Below are 14,623 nucleotides of genomic sequence, written 5' to 3'. Positions count from 1 at the left end.
TTACTTACTAGATGTATATACATAGATAATATTTCGGCACGCTTTTTACAGTTGCCATGAAACAGAGGTTATCACATATGCTCGTTGTGCAGAAGGTCCCAGGTTCGAGCCTTTTTATCACTTTTTTTAATTTTTATTATTATGACAATCATTTTTATTTAGTTTCACCTGTCCCGTTATCTGTCTGTAATCAAATCTTGCAAGTTTACTCAGTTCCCGTTTGCTTTTTTAAAAATTAATATTATTTAAAAAATACTGCATAAATAAAAAAAAAATAATTATAATTGCATAAGTTGATAAAAACTGCTATGCAATAGCTTCACCGCGGCAGTCTCCGAGTGCCACACGTCTTTTTTTATTAAAATTTGTCTCTTATTCTTTTATAATTATGAAATTATGGCTGTCTTTGTGATTGTTTAATATTTTGGGTAGATAAAAGTCTATTGATTGATAATATACATGAATTTCGTGAATAGTTTTTTACATTTTATACTATGTCATAAATGCATCAATATTTATCTTGAATGTTTACAACGAAAATAATTACGATTTTTTGGATAGATTCCCATTAGATCTTGTAGTTAGACAAAAACGGTTGAAATTTTTTGGGCGAGTTGGTTAGACTCCAAGGAAGAGTTCTACTATTTAGATTAAGCATATTCGGCCACTATAAAGGAAAAATAATTAGAATAAATATAGTGACAGATGTTATTCTAACTTTATTTATGTCCGTAAGTATTAATATTATATTATAGGTTTCATAAGCATGTTTTTCAGATTCGTTTTATTTGTTCTTGTCACTATGGTGTATATGATCTGCATTTAATCTCTTAATTTCTTATTTGAGACCTTCTGGGACTAGTCTCAGTATGGTGGTACCACAGGGTTCTACACTTGGACCGTTATTCTTTCATATTTATATAAAAAAACGTGATTTACCTAAGCTTGTACAAATAAAAGTTAGCAGTTGAAGAGACTGCCGATATGAAATTTCATATTTTTTATAAGCACTTAAATTATTAATTTCAATTTATTTTTAAAGCTTATTTTCAGTATTATATTATTGTAGAAACACTTTTTCAGCAATGCACAGTACACATACACATTGGACTTTTCATTCATCCATTGAATTTCACTTATAAGATATAAGCAGTAATGTTGCGCAATACATCAGTTGTATAGCTACAGATATACTGCTATAACCATTTCAGTAACGAGAACTTACGAGATATCACATTGGGATTTCAAAACATTAGAATATGTTTTACTTTGGTAAATTAATATTGTAAAATTTTAGGTGATTCTATGAATGCTTTACAGGCTCATCTAAGTCTCTCATTTCCCTTCAAATCGTAAGCCTATTTCCTAACCACAATATATGTGATACCACTTTAATGTAAAATATGCAATATTTTTTTTTAAATAAATATTCTATCAATAAAACTTGAAGCTTGATGCACGAATTTTGGGAGCCAAAATTTCTAAAAGTTGTAGAATTATAAGAACTCTGAAGCTTGAAAGCTGAGTGATGACAGCTTCAAGTGTCAAATGTCAATCAATATGTTATTGAAATTTGAAGTGTGAACTGTGAACTGAGAATGCTGAATGAGTGTTTTATTATTTATTACAAGGCTCTTTGAATAGTGTTTACTTATCATTTCATTATTCGGATATTTTTTTATACCTAGGTTTTGATTTCACACCTACATGCTTAAAACAAGAAAAAGATACACTCAATTCACAAAATAGATTTTCTATAAATTTTCAAGATAGAAAGGCACAATTCAGAAAATTTAGCAAACGATGGACACGTATGAAAGTGTTTTACTTGTAAAAAACGAAGTTTTCGTTTTTAAAATACCTCCTCGCACATCTAATAGGGGTTACAGGTAAATTATCTTCCTTTATTCACTTTTAATAACTAGTTTTAATGACTGACGTGTTCAGATGATTTATAGAGCCGCGGATTGGAACTTACAAGAACCACAATGGACTGGGCGTATGCGTCTTGTTTCGAAGGGGGACGAGTTGATAATGAAACTTGAAGATAAAACAAGTGGTGAATTGTTTGCCAAATGCCCAATTGATAAGTATCCTGGAGTTGCTCTGGAGTCAGTAACTGATAGTTCTAGGTATTTTGTGGTCAGGATTCAAGATGATAATGGTATGTTTTAAATAATTAGAAAAAACTAAAGAATATGTTTTCTTATAAGTAAAACAAATTATTATTGATATTTAACTGATAAAAGCTATATTTGGTATGATTTTGTCACATTTTTGCCTAATTAATTATTGACTATAAGGGTGTGATCAAAATGATTAAATGACATTACTTTGCAGGTCGGACAGCTTACATTGGTGTTGGATTCGGTGACAGGTCTGATTCATTCGATCTTAATGTTGCATTACAAGATCATTTTAAATATTTAAGAAAGGAACAAGAGGGTGACAGCAGTCAGGGACAGCAACTGGATTTGAGTTTTAAGGATGGAGAAACAATAAAAATCAATATGAAAATAACAGTAAGGCTGTTTCTGTAATTTCTTTTATTTAATGAAGTTGTAATAATTTTTTTTTTTCAAATCACTTTATTAGTAACACTAACCTGTCATAGTACACATAAGCCAGTGCCAACCCATCACATTTGTCAAGCATTATATTTAGGGTCCAACTTTGTACCATAAATGAATATCTCTCCAGTGTGGCCAAGTGGCCCACAAAAACCGAAACTTTTTACGACTGTTATAAGCAATTATTTTAGTATGTGAAAAAATGACATTTATTTCTTTTGAGATACTATAAGCTGTAAAATAAACAAAAATTATCAAATGTTCTTGGTGCAAAAATTAGTCAATGTATTCATGAATCTTGAGTTATGAAGGCAGACTTTGCTCCAAGGACTTTTCACATACTGTTTCAACAGCTCTAGGCAAGCACTTCCATACAGAGCAATCTGCAGTAATTCTTCTATGGTTTTCATGTGTTACTGTACTGTAATGATTTGCCAAAAACCATTTCTTATCAATGACTTCTCTAAACATTTGTAGCCCTACTTGTATTTCTTTCAATTTGCAGAAATTATCAAACTTAGACCACATTTAATGATAGGTAGGTTAAAAACTATTTTTAAGGAAAAAGAAACAATAAAACTATTGAAAAAAAACTTGTTTATTAAAGGATGCTAACAAAAAAAGGATCTTTCAAAATCTTTAATAATTTTCATAAATAGTGGTTCAATTAAAAGAGAAAATAAAAGTAGTAATGAGTGTTGCCACCTCTGGACCTTATGACTTCTTGAAACCGGTTTGCCAATCCACCCATGATATGTTGAATGTCCAATGTGCCACTCCACAGGGGTACAGTTGCGTACCGCACCTGTTTGGGGCTCTCCTAAGGTCTTAGGGCCTGGTACTCTTGCTCGAACATGCATTTTGAGGTTGTCCAAATGTGCTCAATTGGTTTAAAATCGGAATTGTGTGCCGGCCATAGTAAAACTTGAATCCCGACCTCATTTATTGACCATTGATCGGGCTGGTCCTAGTTACTATTAACCATTACAGGACTGGCCGGAGTAACCATTTTAACCATTATTATTTATTACCAGTGCATAGTAGAGAAGCAGTACGCGAGTAACCATTGATCGGTGCGGTCCTAGTTACCATTAACCATTTGTCTATAACCATTACAGGACTGGTCCGAGTAACCATTTTAACCAATTAATAGTAGAGATCCGCGTACTCATTAGTAGAACCAATAATTATAGTTATTTAGCAAGTGTCATAGATTAATTTAGTATCTTAAGTAAAAAAATACTTTTACCATAAAACCAATATAGATATCTACCCCTAAGTACACCCCTTTTCATGGTACTCACTGACGGATCTTGCGGTATGGCAACGTGCATTATCATGAATTAATTTGAAATTTTCGCTAATGAACGGTGCGAAAGGTATGACATGGTCTTGAAGAACATCTACCACATACCTTTGAGCGTTTACACTGCCTCTATCAAACACAACAAGATCAGTACGAGCCTCGTAAGAGATACCACCCCAATGAAATCTCCTAGGTAACCCACTGTTTCCGTTATAGCGCATGGAGCAAACCTTTCATTTTGACGCTTGTAGACACGTTGACGTCCATATAGACCTCTTAAGGCTATTCTGCTCTCATCTGAGAAGAGTACATCCGTCAATACCTCCATAGTACAGTCAGCATATTCTCGCGCATAACCAAGTCTAGCTCTAGGATGTTGTGCGAGCAGCTGTGGAGCGCGAGCTGGACGAAAATCCCTCGGATTTCCTTCTGCCAGTCTTCTTCAAATGGTATGTTCGCTTACTTTGACATTTCTCACCTCAAAGTGGGCTTCACGAGCTTTCAATAGCGGTCGAAAAGCGATTTCTCAACACCTTGCTGACAATGAAACGGTCATCTCGTGTTGAAGTGCATTGATATCGACCTTGACCTGGCATGCGGGTGTATAGACCATTCTCCCGAAATCTTCCGGGAGAATGGCCGAATCTGAATCCCGGCCACACATGGAGTATTGCTGTCATCTCTGGTCTGGCGCACCCCAGTATCAGCTCGATCCATTTGACCGCGTGCAACGCAGAGTAGCTCGAATTGTCGGGGACCCAGTGCTCTGTGAACGGCTGGATCGCTTGGCGTTGCGTAGAGACGTCGCTTCATTGTGTGTCTTCTACCGCATTTATCACAGGGAGTGTTCCGAAGAGCTGTTTAACCTGATTCCTGCCGCCGAATTCCACCTTCACACGACACGCCACAAGTTAGGATATCATCCCCACCATCTGGATGTGTGGCGGTCCTCCACAGTGCGGTTTTCAAGGAGCTTTCTTCCACGTCCTACAAAGCTGTGGAATGAGCTTCCTTGTGTGGTGTTTCCGGGACGATACGACATGGGTACCTTCAAAAAAAGCGCGTACACCTTCCTTAAAGGCCGGCAACGCTCCTGTGATTCCTGTGGTGTTGCAAGAGATTGTGGGCGGCGGTGATCACTTAACAACTGGTGACCCGTATAGTCGTTTGTCGTCCTATTCCATCGTCTGATGGCATCTCGTACCGTAGTTCGAGGTGCACCGAGTGTACGAGCGATGAAACGTTGGCTGTACCCAGCGTCAGCCAAAGCCACTGCCCTGGCTACACCAGTTGCATCGAATGGCATTTTTTTCAGTGAAACAATGTCCGTTCATACAATGAGTAAACACTTCAATATCAAATTAAATAATATACGGTAGAACAGAAAAGGAACATCAACACAGTAACACAGCTGCAACAATGTCAAACAACACCTATATTCCAACAACCCTTCGGTGACACAAATTTAGGAACCGAAATGAGAGTATACGTGTTTAATTTATTGCTAGAGTACCCACTTAATAAAAAACCAAACAGTTGATAAGACATAGCTAACATCAACAAACAGGGTGACGACTTATGTAGGCGGGCGGTTAATTGTGCCTGTAAGTGTATAAAAAACTTGTTTAATTTGTTTCAGAAAAAAGATGGCGGTGAGTCTAGCCGACCACGTCGCACTGGACCAGGTGCACCGGGTGGTCTGCTGCCACCTCCTCCAGGGGCCTCCAAGCTGCCTCCTCCACCTTCACCACAACATGTACCAACAGCGGCATCTGCTCCAGCAGTTGGATCTGATTGGGGCGACTTCAATTCAGCTAGGTAGGTTTGTTCTGTTATTAATACAAGTGTGTGTAAAATGTTTGCTTCGCAATGAGTGTGCAAGTTGTGACACATTGAAATATGTAGATATAGAAAACTGTTATTTCATACATATTGAATCATAGTTACAAATTTTTAAATTAAATCTACTCTTTGTTCGGAAAAAGTAGAGCTTGTAAGAAGAATATACAAAAAACTGAATACAATGAATAGAGTATTTTACAAAGACTGTAATATACCAAACAAATTAGTTTGTAAGATGCTGAATCCAATATATGAATTGTGTTTAATGTTAAAAGTGTTTTAAATATCAATAATTTCATAAGAAGTAATATAATAATAAAACAATGGCTTGTCCATGCGTCATGCTCGTCAACGGGTGCTACTTGTGATGGCTGGATCCTATTACCAGAAACACTGCTTCATGTTTTTAAAATAAAAGTTATGATATATTTTATAATCGGTAATAAAATGCTCGCATAATACCTTCATTTATTAGCAATGTGTGTGGATTGATGCATCTACTGTACTCAATAACTCTTGAGTTTTTACTAAAGTCATTTACATTTACTGTTTTTTTTTACATACTCATGTAAGGTATTGAGTATTTGATGCTTGGGTATTTTTGTTGCATCACTTTAGATAATATAGTGAAATGATTTGTAAAACGATTAAGCTGTAAATGTTCATTTAAAAGAGTGGTAATCGAGTTTCTTGCCACTTCTTCTCATTAAAACTTAACCTTTTCTGAAGCGGTGGGAAATGTAAAAAAAGAAAACTGTTGACATTCATAAGTGTCATTTCCTTGACCTCTAGGTAATAAATCATCTATGATTTATTCATCCATCATCCACCAATACATAATTGAGAATAATACTTCATATGTAGACTGCGCCTTATGGAGTGTGGCCGGCTTAAAGTAGTGTCTTGCTCTATTGATGACCCCAAGTTTCCGCGGAGTCAATTTTCCTTTGCCAACCAGAATCGCCGAATTGGCTTCCGAGATTTCGAGACCCAATAGTCCGATACTAGCCGAGGCATTAAAGGGAAAGTTCTCGAATAGCGGTGATGAGGCAAATGAGTTTTTCACAGATACAAACCATTTTTAACCTCCGATATAAGTAATAACTTATAACTTGGTGTATGTGCTTCACTGATTTTCTTTATTCTAATTATTATAAGTACTTAATCCAATTGAAACAACATTGTTTTTACTAAAAATATTCTTTGAATATCTTTAGAATGACATAATTTGAGATTTAATTTCTCTTTTCTAGCCCTGCTGACCAGAAACCAGCTCCAGCTAACCAACAAAACTGGGTCCAGTTTTGAAGTACTTATACTATGAAGAATACAAGCTGATGTTGCTACATATAAAATAAGATGTTATATTATGAATGTAGAGCTGTTTCAGATTTTGTTAGAGAGACATTGATATATATTTTCCCAAATGTAACAATAATTAACTCTAATAATAGTGATTTAAAAAAAAAATAGCAATAACATTTAAATGTTTTACATTTATAATCAAAACTTAATAAGTCACCAGTTGCATAATATTTATATTTCATATTTATATAGCGTAGTGATTATTAATTACAAAATACATCATTCTTATATTTACTGTCTGTAAAGCTAATGCTGTTAAAATATATGTTGTTTTTTCCCAAAGCACCAACTAATATTTATTTATGAACTTTTTCATGCGAAATAAAATAAATTAAGTGCCTACTTTAATTGAAAACTGAGTGTAAAATTAAGATTGTTTTGGCTCTAGTTGACCAAATACCATTTTTGTTGAATTCAATTTTTAACAGATAACTGACACGTGATTTGCTTAAGATTAGAGCCCATTTAGACTTTGCTCAGATTTTAGTTACATTTAAACTTGCTGAGTCAAATGATTTGAGTTTTCTTTAGTGTTAATTCCGCTAATATTTTGGCGACTCAACATGTCCTGAGGATGCCTCGTGTAGAGGATTTGTTTATTTGAATAGTCGAATTGTTTAAAGACAAATATTGGCGGAATTAACACTAAAGAAAACTCAAATCATTTGGATAATTATGGATTTCCGCAAAGTAACGCCTACTTCAATAAATTTTCTTGCATAGCTAAGCATAATTTCAGCTGTCAAATGGCTGTATTATAATGAATGAATAAAATTTAGAAGAATGTGGAACAGTCAACAGTGTGCATAAGTCAACTTTTCCAAACATGTTCAATCAGGGTTTACTAAACACTTGTGCACCATAGTTGTACTTCATTCTCACCATCTCAACATAACTTCATACCATTTCACCACCCATAACAAATAGAAATGCTTATCAATCAATATATGACCTAAAATTCACTAAGGTTTAGCTAAAAACACCCCACATTAAAAATTTATAAGAATTCTTGATTTTATATGTTGCGAAGGCTATGAGTACGTCGTAAATAGGTTACAAAGAGTAGATTCAAATTTCTTGCTTAACCGGTGCGTTATAAAATTGCATGCATATTAGTTTTACACTTACGATATAAGACGTTTGCGTATAATGTAATTATAATGGAACTTAATTAGCAATGTTAAACTGTGCGAAAGTAGTGTAATTCTTGTAAAAATTATGATACACCTTGCGGGCACTAGATGTAAGCCGAGACTTAGGCAGAGATCTATAAACCGTGCTTAGATGTTGCTCAGACCTCACTTACGTGAAACAATGCTGAGTGTGATAAAACGCGAACTCGACTTTTGCATTGCACTGTCTTAGCTTGAGCTCAGAGAATATAACCACTTACCAAATTTCAACAATACAGTTCGTATAGTTTCGGAAAAAAGTGGCTGTGATATACGGACGGGTTCCGTTTTTTGTTTATTGAACTCAAAACATTGATTAACAATGGCTTAAGTTCAGTCATCCACTTAATTTCTTAATAATAAATAAATAATATCAAACAGATACATTAATATAAAACAAATCATATAAAATTAAAAACATCAAACAATTAAAATCACATAAAAACAAGTAACACTAAGTAGAGCAATTCAATTCCAGGCTTCTTTATCAATTGGCTACGGAACCCTAAAAACGAAATATTATGCTAAGCTTACACTCAGCTAAGTTTTCCGTTAGTAAAATCTCAGCCTAAGAAAACAATCTACAAAGAGGTATACTCACACGCGAGGCAGTACTGAGTACTAAAAAAATCAATACTAAATTAAGTACATAAAAAAATTAGTTTACTTAAAGAGGCAAACCGCAGGCGAAAGCTAGTATTACTTTTTTTCTAAATGTACTGCTGTAATTGAAAGAAAAAACTGCCTATTTAGATTGTTTTGGCTAGTCTTATCAAGATATTATAGGTTCATAGAGAGAGAGTATGACCCATCACTATGCCATCTCGTAATATCTGTGCGAGCGAGTGCGCGATATTGATAATACTGCTCGCGCGTTCTTAGATGCACAACATGGGCATTTACAGATTTAGCGTGTATTTTCATTGATGGCTTAAAATTAATTATTTACAATATAAGTCGCGTGATCATGCTAAACTGCAAAGTTCTTCAAAAAGTATTTTAAGGGATTTAATGTTCCTTTCTGCCATCTTGTGTTTTGGTACTTGCCCTATATAATATACAACAGTGCCAAACTAAGATTATAGATATTCAACGGTATAAGTAAACATAATAAAAACTTCACTTATTAATCTGGGAAGAGATAGTGCCCTCATTTCAACTTTATTATTAAATAAGTTAAATACTTAATTCCGTTTTATGTTATTTTAAACACACATATCACTTTACTTGTATAGGTATAATTATGTAATAAGTTGTTATTTGCGTCAAAGTAGACAGTTTAGGTTTTTTAGTGTGTTTCATTGTTGCTCACTGTAAGAAAATATTTCTAAGCGACAGGAACATAATTTACTCTACTCCAATTTCGTATTTGTTTTTGTATTATTCATACGGGAAAAGTACTATCTTGGCGCTCGCTGTTGCGGTTGAAAAAGAGCAGTTTGGCCATTTTAAAATTACTTTTTTTTTCCAAATCGGTTCAGTAGTTTAGGGAGTCTATTCAATGCATACAAACAAACAAACAAACAATCAAATCTTTCCTCTTTATTATGTTAGTATAGACAAACCTTCCAACCACAACACAAAACTGTTCATCGTTTGGTATTGATCATTTCCAAACGAGACAACTAGTATTGTAAACGTATTAGATACTATTGTAATTATTATGACGGGTACTCACGATATATATTTTATTAATTTTATGCCGATATTCGATCCAATTGCATGAATTGCGTGGTCACGACGGAACTGCGGAGGCGGCGAGTAAGTCAAGTGTTACTTGACACTTGACACTAATAGTACGTCAATCTGTCCACTTGGCGCCTAGTTCGTTTTGGTCTTTGATTCCCTAACTCACGACACACACTATTGACGACGTCCATACTTTCGGATCTTTTCTTGCATTCGTACTGCAGACAAAAAGATATATATCGTGAGTACCCGCCATAATAAATACTATGTTAAAGTTCCGCGATGCTAAAAATTTAAAAAACATATATTAGATACTATTACAAAATTTCAGTGTATTTTGTGCAAGATAAAAGCTCTAAGCTTCAGATTAAAAAAAATAACTCATACTACCTAAATAAATATATTTTTATGGTTTCAGAAAAAGTATTTTATGCCACTGCACGTAATTAGCCATTGTAACTTTAGAAGAGTAATAGACAGCCTATTGTGCCATTCGGCTTCGCTTCATGTTATAAATTACCACATGAGTGCTAATGACATGAGGTACATGAGTATTCTTTACTTACCAGGAATTAATAACTATTTTCTTTGTATATGCAATATTTCGTATCATCGGATTGTGGTTGCTTAACCTTTTTATCAGCCAGGTTATATAAATAAGTTATCAATAATTTCCAAATTGATATAAATTTATTCATGAGACATGTTACAAAAAATAGTCTGACCATACGGATTCCCTACCGATGGTTATGATACCGATCAGACTAGCGGTGGGTGAATATTACTAAAAGTAATCGAATTAGTCGATTGTTCATTATCGACAATGATGTTAGTGTCAACTTTAACTACTAATTTAAATCACAGCGCATTTATTAGGCCACTACTATATTTGTACTTACTACTGAATAAGTAATTACAAAACTGTTTAGCAGACTGCATCCAGTGTGTGTTCAATTAGTATTTTGTCGATTGTTATTAAAAAAAATATTTAAGGAACTACTATATCGATTACTTTTCGATTCAGTCGATTCTTTTTTGCTAGCCCACAATAGCTCTCTTAGCGGCCTTCTTTGGCCATACAACTCCACTGTAACCACATCACTTCTTGTGGAAATCTAATGCCATAATTATGCGGTAACTGGTCGGTAGATGGTAGCATGACCGGAGCATAAAAGTAAAATGTTAATTATATAAAAAATGCAACTAATGTAGTTAAAATTCTATAAGTATAGGTACATGGAAATTGTTTCGGAATACTTATTTATTGAAACTTGTTGACATTTTTCTGGCAATAGCAGCGTCTAGAAACTGATTGAACTAAAATTCTTTATACATTATTGGTATCTGTAAAAATAATGAATTTAGCGTTAAACCATAATGTGTGCTTATGAAAATTTACAAGCGCGATACTCTTAAGAATATTTAGAAACACGATAACAATACTACTGTATCTTCTGAAGTGCTGTTTCGTGTAAATAAATATTTTCTTATTCGACTTTCAAAGCCGTTAGATTGAATTATATAGGTTATCTGTAATGTAAAAAGGGATGTACGTGTTATGTCGATAGTTCGTAAAAACCATGAACGAGATTGAATTAAATAAAGTTACCCAATGTTATTTTTAAGTAATGTCTCTTACACTGGTGTAGATGTCGAATTCACTTTTTATTGTTCTATTTATGTACAAAAACTCTAAGCCATTAGTAAAAAAAAATAATAGAGAGTTACTTAATCTGTTTATAAAGATTGTTAAGATTGTAGCTATATAGTATGTACACAGTATTGTGATATATCGTTTCTGTATATGTTGTACTAGGTACTCATAAAATCAATTTATCTAGGCGATTTAGTTGGTTAACGGCCGTTTTCAATAACCTATCTATCTTTAGTTTAACTTACTAGAGATAGACAAATCTATCCTGTTACGCTTACTTACATTTCAATAACCTATCGACAGATAGCATTGAACTATAACTATATTGGACATAACTATTGATAGATAAGATCTTGTCATTAAACGGTGACAGCAATGTGTCCGTAACTAGAGATACGTTATTGAAAACGGCCGTATGTTATTTTCTGAATAGTTTCGGCACCCTATATTTCGTATATGTACTGCTATTATATTTGTATCAGTAAGTTCAATGGAATAGCACAATATAAACATATTATATGTGGTTTAACTTAATTTGTATAATAACATACTCGCATGCTCTCTTCGTGTGACAGATAGGTCACGTGATTGGGCTAAGAATACGTAATTAGTTGCGATGACTGTTCTCAAAGTAGTCGAGTGAAACAACGTTATAAACTTGCTATCGATGTGAGCGAAACGACTATAGCGATGAAATGGCGAGCTGTCAGTATGACATATATCGTGAGGTAGTCTTATGTCATCGCTGGAAGAGAATATCAGGCGGAGTATATTATTATACTATGGTTACATAAATTAAATTTGAAAACAAAATTTATTAACGATGTTATTCTTTAAAACAGTAATATATATTGTTTAGATTTGAAAAGGCGACATCTCAATTTCCTAATATGCAAATATTGGGGTTGAGCAGGTTATCAACTGTAAAGTAGATCCTGTAGGTGTAGATGAAGCCACAACCTGAGAGTTGAACAAGACATTTATCAACGATACGTACACTCGAACGGTTGGCTTAGTGGAAAAGCGCTCGCGCGGAGTGCAAGAGATCGCGGGTTCGAATCCCGCATAGTTCATAATTGAAAAAAAAATCAAATTTATTTTGTGTAGTTAGTCCCAGAAGATATCACTTTAAAAATCACAAATTGTTTATACTATTGTTGTCATTATGTTTGTCGACTGTCAATCCAATACGCGCACATGCAGTATCAGCCTCATAACTGAAACATGAAATTTCTTTGGCTCCGTGACCAGATCATCTATTCCAAAAACATGTTCCGTCTGTTCTTGTTTATATTGTGCTTTTCATATCTGCAGGTTATGGTCATACAATAATATGTTGACTGTTGATATCTTGAATATTATATTTTAAATAATATCTATATTAATTTATTTAAAAATTGTGATTAAAAGAAGTTCAATTTTCATTTGTTTTTTATTATTTAAATATGATTCAAAATCACTTATTGAACGTCAAAAACTACCACCCATTCGCAATAATGTGCCTCAGACCTGAGAAGAACGGGCGCAAGAAACTCAGCGGGCTTAAAATTTGTCTCTTAATGATTCTTTAGGACCTAGGTTATAAATAGCGCGAATAGCCCTCTTCTGCAGCACACACATGGTATTAATATCGGCTGTACTGCCCCATAACAATATACCATAGGACATAATACTATTAAAATAACTGAAGTAAGTAATCGCGTCGTATCTATGTCAGTTAACTGTAAAAAATTTTTTAAAGGTACATGCTGCAGAACTAAGCCTATTCGCCAATCCTTGAATATTGCAATTTAGAATCAAGAGAAAAAGCCAAAAAATATAGCAGGTTCCACCGGTTTTACCGTCTCTCCGCTTAATAAAACACTCGCATCTACATTTTGACATTTGACGCGGTAAATTTAGTATATCCAGTTTTATGGCTATTTAACAATAGGTTATTGGCGCTAAACCAGTACACGATGTCAGATAGAGCATTGTTTATTTCGCCATAGAAAACTTGGTTTCCTTTCACTTTGAACATGAGTGATGTGTCATCCGCAAACAATACCTTGTGTTTTTTCCACAAGGTTTGGTAGATCATTTATGAAAATTAGAAAGAGGAACGGTCCAAGAACAGGCCCTTGCGGTACCCCCATTAATACGTAGAGTCCCAGGAGATCTCCTGCCATTCATATCGACCTTCTGAATTATATCTTCTTCTATCTATATATGTATATAATGAAAATGGTCTTTGTTTGGGGCTCAATCACGCCTAAACCACTGATCGTATGTAATACTACCATTCGATGCGAAATTTATCCTAGATGGTTTATGCCTACTTATTTTTTTATTGTACTTGTAATAAGATGAATAAAATTTAATTTATTTCTTTTTAAAATTCGCCCAGCGAAGCGGGCGGGAACGGAACCGTAAGTAGATCACACAGCTTGCTCTTTTGTTGAGCTAAGGCTGATTTATTATAAGCGTACCTACAAACGAAAACAGCCCAAAAAATCTACGTGTTCAAACCTACTTCTAAGTATTAGGAGCGCGCGGCCCCGAGTAAGTAGAACATGTCTCCTCCATAGCATTGATTCACGCAGGCTTAGCACGAGTTGCGTGTAGGGATGTCGAAATCGCTTCTACAAACAAATCTTCGATCGATCTTTTTTGTTCATAGGTTCCTTAACATCAAATCTATAAGACACGCGTATTTTTTTCTGACTTTAATACCTTTTAATTAAAGATCACCTTTATCAGGGAAACACTGTAAATTGTACCTACCTACCAAATTTTTCCTATGTTGACTTCTTTTTGATGTGAAACATCTATAGGCGAGAGTAAACTTAACCGTTGGCGTGCCGATACAGGCCGTGGAGATGCATCGTCACGCTATATGATGGAATGTATTTTGTAGGTACTAGAAGAAGTCTATTTTTTTAAAATATTTTAAACAACATTCTATTCAAATTTTTTTTGGTAGATTTTTTTTGGAAATACTGTTTTTTAAATAGTTTTCTTTGAAATATTTTTTAATCATAACTAT

The 14,623-nt window shown here is 34.2% G+C and overlaps 1 protein-coding gene across 2 annotated transcripts; it reads left to right on the top strand.

Annotated features, from left to right (window-relative positions):
- Nucleotides 1–1,590: 1,590 nt before the first annotated feature.
- LOC126970496 (NECAP-like protein CG9132) lies at nucleotides 1,591–13,020 on the top strand. Of its 2 annotated transcripts, XM_050816436.1 has the most exons (5): nucleotides 1,591–1,889; nucleotides 1,959–2,164; nucleotides 2,341–2,522; nucleotides 5,516–5,694; nucleotides 6,972–13,020. In XM_050816436.1, the coding sequence occupies exons 1-5, from the start codon at nucleotides 1,804–1,806 to the stop codon at nucleotides 7,024–7,026; spliced, it is 708 nt and encodes a 235-aa protein (XP_050672393.1). In that variant the 5' UTR covers nucleotides 1,591–1,803; the 3' UTR covers nucleotides 7,027–13,020. The 2 variants fall into 2 exon arrangements, with proteins under 2 accessions (XP_050672393.1, XP_050672394.1); XM_050816437.1 differs by lacking the exon at nucleotides 1,591–1,889 and having other exon boundaries at nucleotides 1,948–2,164.
- Nucleotides 13,021–14,623: the final 1,603 nt, after the last annotated feature.

The sequence above is a fragment of the Leptidea sinapis genome, chromosome 21 (assembly GCF_905404315.1).
Source record: "Leptidea sinapis chromosome 21, ilLepSina1.1, whole genome shotgun sequence".
Lineage (NCBI taxonomy): Eukaryota > Metazoa > Arthropoda > Insecta > Lepidoptera > Pieridae > Leptidea > Leptidea sinapis.
Note: the sequence above shows the minus strand (reverse complement) of the source record. Positions and strands in the feature narration are given on the sequence as shown.